We start from the raw sequence: 18,061 nt of genomic DNA on the forward strand, positions 1-18,061 counted from the left end.
CACAAGGTTGAACATGACCAAGGAGTCATTCCTGTTACATGTAGACTCATTGTTGTGGAAGAATAAATTCTTCCTAGATTCATTTGTAATAAATGAAACACCAATGTTCTAGAGTTTAGATGAAAGACTAAATATGTGAGCATAAAGTCCTAAAAATTAATGTTATTGAACACAGTGTCCCTAAGCAGATTTAAAATCGTGCCGTTAAAATAATAGCAGTCGGCAGTGTCCTTAACCAGTTCTTAAACGTGGTCTTAAAGTACAGAACTTGATCATGGAACAGACGAAAGAATTAGAAAAAAATCCAGACTAGACCTAAAATGTCTATGACTTTAGTGAATGGTGAAAATAAATGAAAGGGAAAGGGGTTGTCACTTGGTGAATGTGTGAGGGGCAGCTGGGTGGGGGCGCACACGATGTTCTCGCTGGAGTAATGAGTTCCCTGTAAAACTGAAGCCGCTACACTGCTGGAAAATGCCCATGAGAACACTGGGTCCTTAGAATCAGGATAGTTCTGTAAAGCATGGTACCAGATGAAGGCAGAGCCTTGGAATAGATCTGGCTATATCAAAATATTACCTGTTTTCTTAGCAAATGAAATATGAGGATTTGGAAAATGTGAAAAATTAAAAATTGTGTATTTTAAAAGGGTTAAAAAAGAAAGTCTTGAAAGCTAGGCATAGTGACACACACCTTTAATCTCAGCAGAGGGAGGCAGAAGCAGGCAGATTTCTGAGTTCAAGGCCAGGCTGGTCCACAAAGTGAGATCTAGTGCAGCCAAGAGCATAATGATACCTTGTCTTGAAAAGCAAAAACAAATACCACCACCACCACAAGTCTTGTAATCCCAGTTAAATACCTAGAAAAGGCGCCGAAGGGTGCCTACGTCTTGGAAAGCAGGAAGGGGAGGGGAAGAAATCCCTAATGGAGCTGGGTTATGAGAATGTTTTAAAATTAGATGGTGCATATACTCAGTTATTGAACTGTACACTTTAAATAGGCGTGGTATTTGAATTATATCTCAATAAAGCATTTCAAATTTTTTTAACTGGGAAAAAAATCTCAGTCGATGGATAGTTGAAAAAGACAAATGTGCCTGACTAGTAGCCTAAGAAATGCTTCACTTTTGTGTTAATAAACATGCAAATTAAGTCAACAGTGAGAAGCTAGTATTTAAAATATTGCATTTGACAGATGTTGAGAAACTTCTGGGTGTGTGATGGTTTGTGATCCCAGCTAACCAGGAGGCGGAGGTGGGAAGTTTTAGGCTAGCCGGAACAGTAGAGCAGGACCGAGATGTAGGTCACTGGTAGGAAGAGCACTTGCCCAGCATGTGTGGCCCTGGGTTCTTCCCCAGCACTGAATGAAGAAAGGCAAATCCTGGCTGGGCAGTGGTGGCGTGGCCAGCGCCTTTAATCCCTGCACTCCCGAGGCAGAGGCACGTGGATGTCTGTGAGTTTGAGGCTAGCCTGGTCTACAGAGCCAGTTCCAGGATAGCCAGGAACTACACAGAGAAATCCTGTCTGGAAAAACCAGCCAACCTACCAGAGCCCATCCTGAGTGTCAGAAGTTGAAGACCTTAGCATGAGGAAGGGGATCTGTTCTTATGTAGGTGAGCCAAGTGTGAATCGACTCACCTGTGTGGTGAGGCCAGAAGGGAGGGCAGCCCATGCCTGTGTGCACTCACAAAACAGCAGCTCCACAGCCAGACTGTCCTCAAGGCTGTGTGCACTTATTCTGCTGAAAGTTCCTTCAGCTTAGTAACTATGGTCTCAATTTCTGTCGGCCTGAACGTCAGTCACAGTTGAGGGTTGGTTCTCGTATAAACCACTTTACAGGAATTGATTTTTTTTTTTTTTTTTTTGGTTCTGAGGATCAAACCCAGAACCTTGCAATAGTAGGAAAGTACTCTTGAGGTATAGCCCAGCCGAGCCTGCTTTGTCCCTTTCTTAAGAAGTTGTTTGAAACTCCCCTGAAGGTGTATTTAACCCGTTAATATATCCAGCTAGGATTTAGCCCTCTAGTGGCCAGTGAGGCTCAAAAAGTACAACAGAGAACTTGTTGATTGTAGTGTGCTGGCAAAATTCATGTTTTGGGGGTCAGGAGAACCTTCACAAAGCAGTTACTGCAGGTCAGTGGGGGAAACGATGGTTAGCACCTGGTAGAAGTCTGTGCCGGGGAGAAGAAGACACGATGTTGTCATGCACTGGTGTCTGCACCATGCAGGAGTTCAGGGCGGCCCAGATTTGTGTCTCTGAGCATCAGTGTGAGAAGACAGGGAGCAAGCAGACTCGCTGCAGGAGTTCCCATGCTCTGGGATGGGGATTTTACTGCTGCTTTTCTTGCAGGTGAGGATAATTTCCTTCTACATTTTAAGATTTGCTTTTACACTTAAGATATTTTAGGGTTATTAGCACATGGTAAATCTTTCCTGAAAGAACTGCTCTTTTGTTGAGCATGTTTTTACTTCCACTGTTAAAATAGTGCGAGGTGGCAAAATTGATACGGCTTCTTTTAGTGTGTCTGTTTTCGTAGTGGTTTGAAATCTCTTCTCTATCTTCTTTTCCTTTGGGGGTTTCCTTAAAGCTCAGTTGTTACCCAAGTCTCAGTTTTCCTGCCTCTGCCTCCAGCGCCGGGGATTGCTGTCCTGTGGTGTTACACTCTGCTCTGGAAGGCTTTGGTGAGGACGTTCCTAACTAGAATCTGTCCTGGTGCCGGGGATTGCCGTCCTGTGGTGTTACACTCTGCTCTGGAAGGCTTTGGTGCGGACGTTCCTAACTAGAATCTGTCCTGGTGCCATTTGGACCATTGACTCCTTTTCTCAGGGAAATGTGGCGTCACTCTCACGGTGTGCTGCGCTACGACACGTGCTAGCACGACACCTCTAAAGTGGTAATTTACACTTTACACTTGTCTTCCTGATAGTAAGATTGAACGCCTTTTTGCGTTAATTTTTCTCACGTTCCTTCTCCTTGTCTATTTGATACTGTCATGCTGCGCTTCCCTTGGCCTGCTTGTCCTTTTCTCTGTGACTTACGGAATATTATTCAAATGTTGTAATGCTTTGTCAGAGAAAACCTCCTCCTAACCTGTGTTTTTTACTCATTTTTATAGTGTTTTTAACCAGAAAATTTCATCTTTCTACTGCTGCATAGAAAACATAAGTTTTGCATGTCTTATTTTTCTAAACAAATTTTTCTTTATTTATAGAGAGCCATCAATAGAGTAGTATTAAATAAAGTTCAACATTTGAAAATAATTAAAAATGGTGTTGATGTTGCAGACATGAGGGAATGGTTCATCTAGCTGCTCCTTGCTTTGTCTTGTCTGCCTTTGCTCACTGAAAGTGGTATTCACTTTTTAAATAATGAATTTATGTTCTGACAAGGTTTTTTTTTTTGGTTCACCGCAAAATCAAGCAAAAAGTAGGAAAAATTCCTATATACCCTCTGCTCCAACAAACATGTCCCGTACCAGAGGGTATATTTGTTAAAATCAATGAACATATCAATGTCACCCAAAGTCCATAGTTCAAGTCAGGTTCACTCATAGAATTTGGATCATTTTATAATGGCGTACATCTACCATTGTAGAATCATACAGAATAGTTTGGGTGTTTTTGCTAAGTGAAAAAAATCCTATTTTTACCTCTTCTTGATGTCCTCCTCCAGCTCTGATCACCTCTGGTCCCTTCACTGTGTCTATGAGTTTACTTTTTAAAGGAAGTGTTATTTAGAATCTGAAAGTATGCCTCCTGCCCTCTTTCACTTACTAATGTGTACCATGAGTGTGTTCACATCTTTTGGGCAATGGTATCGCGGTGTGGACCGGGGGGGGGGGGGGTTGCTTGTGTGAGGCAGGTACTCGAGCCATGTCCCTAGCCCTCTCTTTACATTGTGTTTTGATAGAGGGTCTCACCGAGTTACTCATTCTGGTCTAGTGCTTGCTCTGTAACCCAAGCAGGATTTGCATTTATGCTCTTGATGTCTCAGCCACTGTGAGGACTGTGCCGCAGGCCTAGCTCTCTGTTTTCATGGCGTGGTAGTTCATTTCTCTTTAGTGTGAACTATAGCCCAGTGCCTGGGTGTTCTACACTTTTCCCACCCACCTAGTGCAAGACGTGACAGCTGCTTCACTCTTTGGCATTTTGAACAAGCTGCTACAGCATCCGTGTATAGGCCTCTGATTGTGTGGACACGAGCTTTTAACTCCAGGAGCGTGATCTCAGGAGTGTGTGAGTATGTTGATGTCATTAGGAACTGCTAAGGATTTCCACGTCCGTCTCCCTTTGCCTTCCCGTTGCTGTGAATGAGCTTTGTGTTGCTCCTTACCAGCACCCGATGCTGCGGTGGTCTGGTTTCTATCATTGTCTTAGGTGTGCTGGTGCTTCTCCTTGGGGTTTACTGGCTGTGGAGCTGTTGTTTATCCCATGCGCTGGCCATCTTAGTATCGTCAGTGAGCTACCTCCTCAGAGATTTTGCTTCTTTAAAAATCAGACTTATTTTCTCCTTACTGAGTTTTAACTTCTTTTTGTATTTTGGTTAACTTTCCTTTGTTAATTTTTTTTTTCTTTTTCTCTGCACTATGGATCGATAGCCCATGGCCTGCATGCTTGGCAGTTGCTCTACCCTGAACTGTATCCCTAGATCAAACAGTCCTTTACCAAAGAAGGTCTTTGTAAATGTTTTTTCTCTGACTATGGTTTGTCTTCCTGTTCTCTTGAGAAATGTTTACTTTTAAGTGAATGATAGGTGTATTTATTTGTGACCGTAGTTTGTGATGAATTGGTGAATATTTTTACATAGAAAATCAAGACTGTGCGGGACTTGATAGTCCACCTGCCTATAAGTGTAGTATTTACTGTCCAGAAGCCGTGATTGCAGCGCTGAAGCTGGCCTGTGCTGTAGGTAAGATCAAGACTCCAGGAAAGTCATTCACCCCTCCCCCCTCCCCCACCTCTCTCCGTCTGGGATTGATTGACCTCTCTCTGTACTGGGATTGACCAGTGAGATTTAGCCCAGCCAAGCGTCTGTAAAGCTTAAGTAGTAGTTTAGTTTTCCTCTGTGAATTGTGTTAAACACAATGTTAAACACAAAATATTTAATCTTACGGGTCACAGAAATTCTTTATGCCTCACCAGTACAGTTAATGTGATTGCATGTGGTTAAGGAAAAAAAATATTTTTTACGTGTAGTCCAGGCTGGCCTCAATCCCAATCCTCCAGCCTCAGCCCCCTAAGTGCTGAGTTTTTACTTCTGTGTCACCACCCCTATCTTATTCTCCTTTTAGTTTTATGGGCTGCCTGTAATCTAATCACTTTATTTTATTGGAAACTTTAAAAAACACTTAATCTCACCTTAGAAGTACATTGATTCAAAATATCAGGGCTGAAGTGTTTTCAATATTGAAAGCTGTTTTGTAATCATATTAAAACCCGCCTTGGCTGGGAGTGGAGCACACCTTTAATCCCAGTACCCAGGAGGAGAGGCAGGCAGATCTCTGTGAGTTCTAGGCTAGCCTGGTCTACGTACTTCTGGGACAGCTAGTGACATACAGAGAAATCCATCTCAACAAACAAACAACAATAAAAGCCTCCGTTTATCCTTGCCCTTCTCTGTGACCATTTACTGTCTTGTGCTTGCCTGCTGGGCAGCTTCTGGCTCCCTCACTTTGCTCTGCTGCCTTCATTTCTGAACCACATATGTGGCCTTTCTTCCATCTTTGTCAATTCCCTTCACTCCCCGCCCCTTACCTTCCTTTCCCCAGCTCTTGACATCTTTTTAACTGGAGCTTTGCAGAGAGCTCAGGATGCCCGGCGCCCTCTGCCTCCTGTTTCACCACCTTAGTGCAGGTCTGTCCACCGTGCCCTTCTCCAAATTCTGACTTTTAACATCAAAGTGTTCCAAAGTTTAGCCCTCTTTTTTTGACGTGTGGTCTCAAGTCTGTTGATACTGTCTTTGTATCTATGATCCTTTTTTTTTTCAAATATAATTTATTTTTATTTTATGTTTACTGATATTTTGTCTTCAGGTATGTCTGCAAGGGTGTCGGAACTGGAGTTACAGATGGTTGTGAGCTGCCATGTGGGTGCTGGGAACTGAGCCCAGGTCCTCCCTCTAGAGGAGCAGCCAGTGCCCTTACCCATGGAGCCGTCGCTCCAGCCCTGCATTCTTCGCTCACATCTCCATCTTGCCTGAGCTCTGGACTCTATTTTATCTGCCTGTTTGCTCTCACAGCATGTATACCTAGTACTATTTCCAGATAAATGTACAACTGAATTCTAGATCTTCTCTCCCTAAACTGGTGCTGCTGAGTTTCCTGGTTTCGCTTGATTGTAACTCTATCCCTTTTGTGCTTTAGCCAAAGCCTCAGTCTCACCCTTGATTATACATTACCCATGCATTTGTGTGCACATACATGTACTTGCGTGTTACACACAGCTCACCAGGAAATCGTCTGGCTGAGCTTCCAGGGGATGGCTAGAATCTGGGGAGTTTTCACCATGGTGGGTGTTGGTTTGACCAGCCTCCTCTCTTAAGTGGGTGCTGCTACCTCCAGCTGGTCTTTCTGCTTCCTGTTTTGTCTCTTTACACTCTTCTACTCAGTAGCCAGACTGCGTCTTGGCAAAATATGCCCTACTGTTACCTCTTCTCTGGTTCAGACTGTCGGCGGTCGGCGGAGGTCATTCCTTTCTCTGGGCCTGTGAGGCTCTCAGTGTGATGAGGTTCTCTGTTAGCTCCCTGTAGCCTTTCTTTCTGTTCTAACCATGTTGCCTTCCTGCTGTTTCCTGGACACACCAGGGCTGCTGCACTGGTTGGTTTTACAACAGCCCTTCCTGATGGCTCACTACCTTACCTCAGGCCTTTGATCAAATGCCGCGTTCTTGGGGAATTCTTCTAGATACCCTGTTTGAAACTGTAGCCCAGACCAGCTTCTTTTACTCTTCTCGCCCTCCCCCGTCACCTTATGTATCCAGTTGATCGTTTATCATGTCTGCTGTTTACTGCCTGGGTTCCCTTAGGATGGCAGGAGTCATTGTCTCACAGACCTGTAGTGTGCATGCTCGCTCCTTCGTGTTTGTCTCTCTGAGAGACATAGTGTCTCATTATATAGTTCATGTTGGCTTTGAACTTTCAGTGTCCTCCTTGGAGTCCCAAGCGCTGGGTTACAAGTGTGCACCATCATGCCAAATTTTTTTTTTTAAACTTTAATTTGTTGAGGCAGTAGGGATTGAGCCCAGGGTCTTACACATGCTAACAAACATCTGTCATCGATCACATCCCCATCCCAATTGTTGTGTGTGCGCTCCTTTATGTGCAGCTGCATGTATGTGCACGCATGTCGAGACCATCCACCTTGTGTTTTGAAGTAGGGTCTCTCACTGACCTAGAGCTCACCAAGGCCAGGCTGGCCGGCAAGCCCGGGGGTCTTCCTGTCTCTCCCTGATTACCTGCACCTGTTGTGACTTCATTTCTTTTGAGACAGGGTGACTGTATGTAGCCTTGGCCTCTGACTCTCAGAGATCAGCCTGCCTCTGCCTCCTGCCTGTGTTAACTTTGTGTGTGGATATTAGAGATCAAACCCAGATCCTGTGCTCACAAGGCAAACTTTGCCGACTGAGATGCTTTCCAGTTCCTCTGCTAGAGTAAGAAGTGCTCTTAAACACCGCACTGTCTCTCCAACTCGAAAAGATTTATTCTTTTTATAATTATATGTATATGTGTGTCCTAGTGTGGATTTGTACTCTAGTACAGTGTCCATGGAGGCCAGAAGAGGACATCGGATCCCCTGGAGTTGGAATTACAGGCCTTTAGGGGCATTTAGTGTGAGTACTGGGAAACAAGCTTGGTTCTTCTATAAGAACAGATGAGTCCTTATCCACTGAGCCTTCTCTCCAGTCCCATTAGGGCCTGCTTTCAAATGCAGAGCTGTCCTGTGTGCTAGCATTATACACACTTCTCATGGCCAGCCGTCCGTCCTTCCTTCCTTCCTTCCTTCCTTCCTTCCTTCCTTCCTCCCTCCCTCCCTCCCTCCCTCCCTCCCTCCCTCCCTCCCTCCCTCCCTTCCTTCCTTTTTTATGACTTTTATGTGGGTGCCGGGGATCCAAATGCCAGTCTTAGATTGTCAAGCTTCAACACTAAGCCATCCATCTCTCCAGTCCCACAGTTTTAAAATGTTTTGTTCACCTAGACGTCATCCACCCATCCACGTGTCTTTCCATTTAGTGAAGGATACTTGCTGGTTCCCTAACTGAACTAGAATAGACTGGTAAGAGAGCCACAGCTCCTGTCTCTCGGTCTCGACACACTGAACACTAACCGACGGTTATACTGTGTCAGGCCCTCAGTCTGAAGTGAGCACAGTTGTCACTTCATTCACTTTTAAATTATGTGTGTGTGTGTGGAAATGTGCACGTGCAGGTGCACGCTACCAAGGAGTCCGGAAGAGGACACTGGATCCCTTGAAACCGTAGCTGTAGTTGGCTGTGAGCCTCCTGACGTGGGTGTGAGGAACTGAGCTCGGGTCTTTTGCCAGAGAAGTTCATGCTTTAACCCCTGCGCCATCTCTTCACCCGTCACGATTTTACTAGCCCATGTTGTTCATAGTATGAAATGGCTTTTCAACCTTGCCTGTTTATTATGCTTTTTAAAGTGTTGTTCTGTGCCCTTCTGAGCTGTGTGAGATCACAGGCTTTTAATGGAGATGCAATACTGAGTGATACGCCTTTGTAAGCATAGGTGTTTTATTTTCATTAAAAGGTTTTATCATTCAGTAATTTGCTAAGGTTTCTTCCAGTTTCTTGATTTGGGGTTGTTGCTCGTTTCCTCTTAATTTTTTCTTTCTGTAGTTCTGCGCTTTTCTCATGTGATAAATACAACATCATGTACAAAGGTCTAATGCAGACTGTAAAATGCCAGAAAATGGAAGGGTAGACTTCTCGTCACTAGGTGTTCCTAGGGGTGTGTTTGCTAATGGAGGAACCTGCAAAGTTATAGCTGTGAATGTGGAGAGAATCTCGAAAGGCTGAATTTATGTTTGTCCAATCTGCTGTGATTTTTGGGGGATGAGGGGGAGTGGTCCCGTGTATCACCAACCATTAACCTGAAAAGCATATTTGGGAGCAGCTGTGTTTCATCTTAGCAGCAGTTTTGTCTCAGCCTGACCTAGGAGCATCAACCCTCCCCCCCCTTGCTTCCTTTCTCCTTTGGAGTCGGTTGTCAGTCACAGCTGCTTTCGGTTGCTCAGTCATCCTAATAGTCCCCCAGCCATAGTATTCTTCCCCCATGGAAATACCTTTACTTTTTCCAAGCCATGATGTCTATAGTGCTCTCTAAAGCTATTGATGAAACCTCCAGTAATAATGTAAGCACCGAATCTGAGGTTCTTGGGTAAATTTGATTTTATCTCTTTATGCAGTGCTCCAGACCTGATAGTTTTCCTGTCAAACCCCAGAGCAGTGATAATAGTTCTTGGGAGTAGAGTGACCTTGTAGAGCACTAACTTAAAAAGTTTCTTCTGAAGGAAGTTTGCCCGTGCAGTGCATGTATGATGTTAAGACAGAAGACTCCTGGCTGTTGTGTCTGGGCTCAATTGCAGGCAGCCGTATGTAGCCTGTGTTTGTGTGTTTCCCTAAGCGTTCTCTTTCCTCTGTTGGACCACTTCCCTTCATTCCCCTCCTTCTCCTTCAAACCCTGTCAGGTGGAAGAACGCTCACGGTTGTCACTGCTGACTCATTGATCCCCGTGTAACAAGTGGGCTTTCTTTTGCCACCTTTTCCTGTGGCATGATGTTAACTCCTACAGTAATTAACCTGGCATCTCACATGCTTGAATTCACTAACTCCCCGAACAAGAAATACAGGCTGTTAGGGGAGGAAGAAAACATGCGAATACGTTCCTGAACTAGTTTTGAGTTTTATGAGGAGGAAAAATAAGATAATCTCATACCCGATGGAAATGTCTCTAGTGGCTCTTTAGGTTGGTGTCCTGTCAATAGCGGGTATTTGCCATTGTGCACGATAAACATTACTGTCTGCACACAGAGGAGATGCCAGGTGTGGCTGAGAAGTCACTTGCCTGTCCTGGAGAGAAGGAGAATCCTGGGGACAAAGCCCCCGTGTATCTACAACCACTGTGCAGAATAGAATAGTCTAGATAATAAACACAAGCTAGCCTTTATTTTTTATTTTATTTTATTCTATAGTTGTGAGTTGGGATTTACCGAGTGATTGATGATTGTGTAATGGCTGGAGGATGTGGTCCTACTCTCCCGACCAGCTGCTTGTGTTCCTCTCTGTACATTGGTTTGCTTGCAGTTTAGACTGTGTTCTTCCCCATCTACTGTGGTTTTACTGTGGATGATGGTGACAGGCGAGGACTTGAGAGGTAAAGAACTATGTTTTTTAAGTTACAACCCCTTTCTTTTGGAAAATTATTTTTATTTTGGGAGAGTGGCAGGGTATTTTGTAATCTGTATGAAGTATGTAACTGTTCCTCCTAAAATATTGTTCATCAAACAACTGACAAATCCCACCATTTTGTATTCCTGTGTTACATGATGAACACAGAGGCTAGGTACTCTGAGGGAGAATGAAGTTGTTAACAGAAAAGACTTTATGTTTTATACGTTGTTTTTTTCATTCATTCATTCATTCATTCATTCATTCATTCATTCAGTCAACTAATTCTGTTGAAAGCACAAGCAAGAGCTTGAAGGAAAAAGAGAATCAATTTAGGTTTTGGATTTGTTTTGAATGCTATTGTAACAGAACGTTAGATCTTAGAATAATACTGCAGGCGCACCAAGGCCGAGCTGCAGCTTTTATGGGTGATGGAGTGGAGACTGAGGAGCTTCACATTCTGTAGGGGTTTATTTTTGCTGACATAGTTACTTCATTTTTTCTTTCTCATTTTAGAGTTTCTCATGGAGCCTGCAGGTTGGTTGGTTCCAGTCGGAGGAAATAAGAGTAGTTGCGTTCCTAAGGTGATTGGGGAAGGCAGACCTTTTAATTCCATTCATTGGGACTTAAAAGAAAGTTTCAGGGCAACTCTATGATTTGTAGTGCCTCGGGATTGATCTCGTGTGCTGAGTCCTGGCTTGCTTTTGTTCTGACTTCAGTATGGGTTTTCCTGTGTTTGCTCGGCTCTGAGGGGTTCTGAATGCCAAACCATCATGTCAGAGTCCTTGGCCTGAGGTTGGGAGACCTTGGCTGTGTACTCAGCTCTGCCATGTAGATGTCGTCACCAGCTGCTAAAGCTTTCACAAAGTCTTCAAAATGGGTCACATTTTCTACGGTAGACCTTGTGGTCTGTATTTTATAGATGGAATGGTTCATATAGCTAGTCAGATACAAAGTCTGCGTTTATTAAAAACCCCATTCCCTGATCTCTCAATATAGAGACTTCACAGAGCTCCGCTAGAGCGGATCTGGATAGGAATCATGATAGAAATGCTTTAGTGAGAAATTTCTTTTTAAGAAATGGCTTTCCAGGGTTTATGCTCATTGTCACGGGGAGCTGTGTCTTGCTGGGGGGACTTTGTGTCACTCTTTTTTGCCACTAGCCACGGGGCTGCCTTTGGATCAGTGAGCTGTCCTTGATCCTGCCATTGTCCTTTCTTTGCAGAGAATAGTCCAGTATTGCTCAAGTTGGAAAGGACTGTTGCGCTCAAAGAGGAAGTTGGCTGGGGGCTGACATTTAACCGTGGCACACAGCAGTTCTTTAGAGTATAAATACTCATCTATGTCCTTTCTACCAAACAAGAGCTACAAATGTTAGTTTCAAAAGCCGTACATTATATGCATGCATACACAGACATACATGTGTGAGTGCTTTTGTGGATGGTGTTGGGATCCCATCCAGGGCCTTGCTCATGATAGTGAAGTATTTTATTAATGAGCTTCCTCTCAACCCTGTACAGTGTTTTGAGTATTTATCATTACTTTATATTTGATATCTCCCTAGCAGGTAGTCAAGGCTTGGAGTCTCCAGTCTGCCTTTAATTGCCGGAGGACATTTGTGTGCTTGTTAGTGATCTTGAATATCTTGTTCCTGCACTTTTCATTGCATAATTGTGTGACCTAGTTTGACGAATCCATTGTAAGGATATTGCCAGAGTTGGAGTGAAGGGTGTTGTTGCTTTGCCTTAAAAAAAAAAAGCAGGTAGCCAGGTTGACCTTGAATTTGAGGTGCTCTTGTCTCAGCCTGAAAGTCAGAGTTAATGCACTTGCTTCTGGACTCTGCAGATCTCCGAGTGTCTGCGCTGCTGGGGACAGCTCAGACTGTCAGAAAAGTGACAGTGGCAGAGGTGTGCACCATGTGTGCTGGGAACTCAGGGGCCTTTTGTCATGCCTTAGAGAGAGGGAGGGCCACTTCTTGGGGAGTTGTCTGAATAAATGTACCACTGTTGAAAATGCTGAGCTTATCCAGAGGTATACTTAGAATGCAAATCCTTCTCTACAATGCCTGTTCTCCAATCCCCGTTCTTCTGCATTATATAGTTCACGTCACATTTACCAGTCTGGGTTTCAACAGGGTTTTTTTTGGAATTAACATTATCCTAATTGTGTAATTTTCTTCTTCCTCTGTGTAATAATTTAATATCATGTACATGTTTCCCTGTCAGTAAGATGGACTTCATTTGTTTATTTATTTTGAGATGAGGTGTCGCCAGGCTTAGAACTCCTAGGCTTAAGCCTCCTCCCACCTCTGCTTCCTGAGTGCTGGGATTCCCAGCATGCCTTGCAGCCTCTTTTAAGAACTTGCTCCCTTCCCTAAAGAGAAGAAGCTATCAGTTATCTAGGTTTTTCTGGCTGTTGGACATCTTAGTTTTAGGTCAGTTGCAGTCTCCTTATGGAGATGGGTTTATTTGTCTCGGGTGTGCGGTGAGTTTAAATGATGGATAGGTGAGAATTCTATTTCCCAGGCTGAGGGAACGATGTGTAGTTAGAACAGCACTTGAAGACCGTGGCCAGCTTGTGGCCCAGGAAGCAGCATTCTGGCTTCTGTACTGTGTATTTGCCGCCTCCTGTGTTCTTGAAGCATATGCAAGAGGATCTCAGTTATAATGGCGCATGCTTACTGAATAACTAACAGGATTTTAAATCTTGGAGATTTGGAAGCTTTAAAAATGTGTGTCCTTAGATGGAACTGATAAAGTATTTATTCAAAGGTCACCCAAGGTATTTATGGAAATAGGAAATAGGGTTTATATCCTGGTTGTCTTTTGTTTGGTCCATTGCTTGAGAAGAAGAAGGTAGTCTCCCATTACTATCCAATTAAAGCAAAATTTGATTAGTTCTTAAAATAACGGTTGGAAAATGGCTAGGACATCAGTAGGAGTACGGAAATGGCGTGGGGACTATGGTTGGCTCTGCAGTGGAAAGTCGGCACGCCTAAGGTTGGGATCCTGTGGCCAGCACACACAGAGAACATGTGTAACTTGTGTTTTATTACACATCATTCTTAGTGTAAAATCTTACCCTTAACACGTTCTAATTGCAGCTGCTTCATTTGGCGTGTGACCTTGTGGCCTCAGCTGCTTTCTCTTTGTCGTTAAGAGCATCTGGCTCACTGTTTACTTTTTTCTTTTTGTGCGACCTAATCTTTGCTGATTTTCCTATATTAAAATTCTATCGACAGGAGAAAAGGGATCTTTATAAGCTATTTCTCATAGTAAAAGCCCCTTTGACTGTTAGTGCATTGCTCTTTGGTCTCATATACTTCACTATCTACAAATCAGAGTCAGTTAAGGCCCAACTATTAAAATGTTTTACTCTATTTTTCTTTTTGAAAGTAGGCGTTTGGATGATTTTATTTGACTAATGTGTCCTTTCTGTATTTTCTGGTATCTTGCTTACATACCCTAACTCATTTTTTAAAACACAAACAGTTCAGAATACTGTTACTAATTTGAATCGTATTAGTGATTAAATGTAAGTTAGCCTGGGGACAGTAAAATGGCTTGGTATTAAGACCACTTGCTCCTCTTCTAGAGGACCTGGGTTTGATTCCCTTCACGGCATCAGAAGCCTCAACTGTCCCAACTTCTACTTCAGGGGATCTGACACCACTGGGCTCTGTGGGCGCTTGTGTGTATGTGCACAAAACCACATGCAGACATACATAATTACATGTAATTAAAAATAAATGTTAAAATAGTTTGCCTAATGTATTTTCTTGTTGACCTAACCTATTATCTGTGCCATTGCATGATCATTAAATTTACATAAAGGATATTCATATCTATGTCTTCACTTAGAATGGAAAATTATTTTTCAAGAGTAAAGTATACCTTTAAAGAAATAAACTAACTGACTTTGTATTCAATTTTCCTAGGGCTGCTTTGGAAGAAGTAGAGGGAGATGTGGCGGAGCTGGAACTAAAACTCGATAAGGTAAACTTTGAAAAACATTTATTCTTATTTTCCCTAGTGAACGGGTAGTGCCCTCACTCGGAGCTGGTTTATGTCACTGGGATCTCTGTGTGAGTAGGTGCTGTCCTCCTGATTGGACACCGGAGGAAATGAAGCCTAGAGACAGACAGTAGCTTGCCTGTTCAATTGTCAGAACAAGGATTTGTGTCCACATCTGACTTCAGAAGCCACAGAGGTTCCTTTAGGTAGAAGTTTGTTCCTCTCCTCTCCATCAGAATGTCTCATTTGTCATTTCTGGTACGTGATGGGTTTTATATATAAGCTCATGATCCTAGTTGTAAATTTAGTTGTAAATCCTAGATGTAAATCAAATACAAATAAAATTTTAAGTATTCATTCCATTTTTAAGCTAATTCTAGAAATACTTAAGATACTTAACAGTTATACAGTTATATTTTATATAAGGGTAAGCATACGCTGATTCCCATCTTCTCTTTTGCTACTGACAATGGTTTTTGGATGTATGTCCATGAAGCATTATCTGCTGTGTACCAGGCAGAAGCATTTGAATGAGAACTGCATGGCTTTTGACCCATTTGTTCAGACTTCCTTCATAACTGCTGTTTGATGATATTTCTCCAGATTCCTGGAGATAGGCATGCACACAGATTAAATTTCTCTCCTGACAGTGATTTTGGTTGGACAGTTAAATGGTATTGCCATGTAAAACAGTCTTTTTGGACCCTATGGTACATAGGCATCACCCGGTCATCTTTTGGTGGGGCGGTGCAGGTCCTGATTCAGTCACACTTAACCCAAAGAACCTTCAAATCTTTTTTTTTTAATTAATTAATTTATTTAATTATTAAAGATTTCTGCCTCTTCCCCGCCACCACCTCCCATTCCCTCCCCCTCCCCCAATCAAGTCTTCCTTCCTCCTCAGCCCAAAGAGCAAGCAGGTTTCTCTGCCCTGTGGGAGGTCCAAGGACCACCCACCTCCATCCAGGTCTATTAAGGTGAGCATCCAAACTACCTGGGCTCCCACAAAGCCATTACGTGCAATAGGATCAAGAACCCATTGCCATTGTTCTTCAGTTCTCAGTAGTCCTCATTGTCCATTATGTTCAGCGAGACCGGTTTTGTCCCATGAATGATCAAAATACTGGAATCCTAGAGTCTTTCTTAACCAAAGGGGACCTAGAGAGTGTGAAAACTTAATAGTGTTTAAAATATTGTTCCCCGACGCCTGCCTTTCTTCTCAAAGATCCACAGTTACTTTCTGTGTTTCTCTGGGGTAAGATCGTGATTCCCTGTAAAATAAGCGTCCCTGTCCAGATTCTTGAGCTATTGTCCTTTTGATGCTGTGGTCTGAGAGAGTAGACCTTGAGGCTCACAAGGAATGGTGATTATGGAAGGGTGGCAACGTGAGGAACTTTTGGGGGTGGTACCTTCAGTTCCCAGCTTTCATAACATCGTGCAGGGTAAGTTCTGCTTATGATATCATTGTAAATCATACCAGTGACCAACTAAACTTGTTTGGTGACTTAGTGCATGGTTATTTTGCGTATCCTGTATGCCTCCAGTAGTTGGTTCTGGCTTGTGCAGTCCTCCCGAGTGGTCGAGTTCATGGGTCCAGGTATGCACTCCTGAAGGCGCTCTGGTGTTCGCTGCATCATGGAGTCTCACTGTTGCCATCTAGATTTGATCTCTGTGTCTACTGCGTCTTTTCTTTGGTGTGCTTGGTACCTGTCTGTGAAATCTCTCCTCAATTCCCACCAAACTCCTGGCCTTTTTGCTTTCATTGCATCGTTTCTTCAATGCACTTTCACTTAAACTCGACAACATTATGATTTTTAGGCTGTAGCAGAGTTCTGAGCTTGAACGCACAGAGCCTGGAGCTGCCTGGTTTGGCCTGAGGCTCTCATGTAACTGTAAGGTACATGGTTTTGGGCAAACTCCTCAGCATTTCTGGGCCTTGGTTTCTTCTTTTTCATTTTTTTCCCCCGCAAATGTTAACAACCTTTTATTCAAGAATCTCTAGTAAGGTATACATTAATTTCTACTGTGTATGAGACCAAGTGTCCCTGGCTGCTACTGGGTGTATAGCTGACAGGTATAGTTAAGAAACAATATTGTTTTGATCAGGGGAATGACAACACAGCACTTACAGCCATATTGTAGTTAAATCCTGCTTGTTTCTTATTTTTCCCACCAGGGGAGTAAGAGTATCCGTCTCTCTCACAGAGATACCCTAAGAATGACATGAGCTGTTTTATCAGGGCAAAGCACTTGGCATGGTTCTTGGCATGCCTGGCGAATGCTATGTATTTTTATTTTCTTTCTTATATGTGTGGATATTTTAGCAGCATGTTTGTCTGTACACCATTTGCGTGCCTAGTGCCCATGGAGGCAAGAAGAGGATGTTGAATCCCCTGGATCTGGAGTTACAGAAGGCTGTGAGCCGCCATGTGGGAACTGAACTCATGCTCTCTGGAAGAGCAACCAGTGCTCTTAACTGCCGAGCCATCCCTCCAGCCCCAACGTGGTAAATTCTGAATTAGCAATGACAGCAGCAGACAGCTCCCTGGAGATGCGGACAGTCTTAAACAGCAAACAAGCAGAAAAGACTCTTCTGGCCTTGCACTCACTGGACACAAAGTCCTGTGTTCACTTCTCATCTTCACTGCAGTGCTGCAAAGTTGGATTTATCGTCAGTTAAACATGGAAAAGAGAGAGGAGTGGAGAGGAGAGGAGAGAAGAGGAGAGGAGGGGAGAGGTGGAGAGAGGAGAGGAGGGGAGGGGAGAGGAGAGGAGAGGTGGAGAGAGGAGAGGAGAGGTGAAGAGAGGAGAGGAGAGGAGGGGAGGGGAGAGGAGAGGTGAAGAGAGGAGAGGAGAAGAGAGGAGAGGAGAGGAGAGGAGGGGAGGGGAGAGGAGAGGTGAAGAGAGGAGAGGAGAAGAGAGGAGAGGAGAGGAGAGGAGAGGAGAGGAGAGGAGAGGAGAGGAGAGGAGAGGAGAGAGAGATCACTTACCAGACAATGAGTTGTTTGTGTTCCTGTCAACTGGCAAATGCCTATGACATAGTAATTCCTTAGTGAAAAAGTGCTGGACAAATAGGTTAGGCTACCAGCCTGACACTTTAGACCAAGCTGACATTTATAATTAGGCAAAAACTCTGTTTTTAGCTTTTTATTATTCAGTTATATTTTTATCCATCACTGCCATTTGATAGGCAAAATCTCTGCCCTTTCTACACCACCAAGCCAGCCCTTCCTCTTGGGCAACTGCAGTGTGATTCTGCGCCCGTTCTCCTGTGATGGTGGCTGTGCTAATGCTGTCACATATGTCTCTGGCCACAGTCTTTGTCTCACCATTCGGCTGTACTCTCTGAGCTCTAGAGTGCTGCTAGCCCACCACTCTCTGATACCCTCATCCCTTAGTTCCTAGTCTCAGTGCCATTCTGTCTTAGGCCCTCTGCGCCTCTGGCCTTCTGTCCTGCTTGTTTGCTTAAGTAGTTTATTTTTTCCTTTTCCTCTTCTCTTCTCTTCTCTTTTCTTTTCTTTTCTTTTCTTTTCTTTTGTTTTCTTTTCTTTTCTTTTCTTTTCTTTTCTTTTCTTTTCTAGATAGGGTTTCTTTGTGTAGCCCTGGCTGTCCTGGAACTCTCCTTGTAGACCAGGCTGATCTTGAACTC

The 18,061-nt window shown here is 43.6% G+C and overlaps 1 protein-coding gene and 1 non-coding gene across 10 annotated transcripts in view; one reads left to right on the plus strand and one right to left on the minus strand.

Annotated features, from left to right (window-relative positions):
• Acap2 (ArfGAP with coiled-coil, ankyrin repeat and PH domains 2) overlaps positions 1 to 18,061 on the plus strand; it is a 120,196-nt gene that overhangs the window by 28,060 nt on the left and 74,075 nt on the right. For all 9 annotated transcript variants that reach the window (XR_009056799.1, XR_009056800.1, XM_057763770.1 and 6 more), the window contains exon 2: positions 14,337 to 14,394. Coding sequence is in view for 7 of the 9 variants with exons in the window: in XM_057763770.1 (XP_057619753.1) it covers positions 14,337 to 14,394 (58 nt within the window). In the remaining 2 variants the exon portion in view is untranslated. The remainder of the gene's footprint in view (positions 1 to 14,336; positions 14,395 to 18,061) is intronic.
• Positions 16,438 to 16,567, minus strand: LOC130872295 (small nucleolar RNA SNORA63). The gene has a single exon (XR_009056905.1). It is a non-coding gene; the product is annotated as a small nucleolar RNA SNORA63 (small nucleolar RNA).

This window comes from Chionomys nivalis, chromosome 3 (genome assembly GCF_950005125.1).
Source record: "Chionomys nivalis chromosome 3, mChiNiv1.1, whole genome shotgun sequence".
Classification (NCBI taxonomy): domain Eukaryota; kingdom Metazoa; phylum Chordata; class Mammalia; order Rodentia; family Cricetidae; genus Chionomys; species Chionomys nivalis.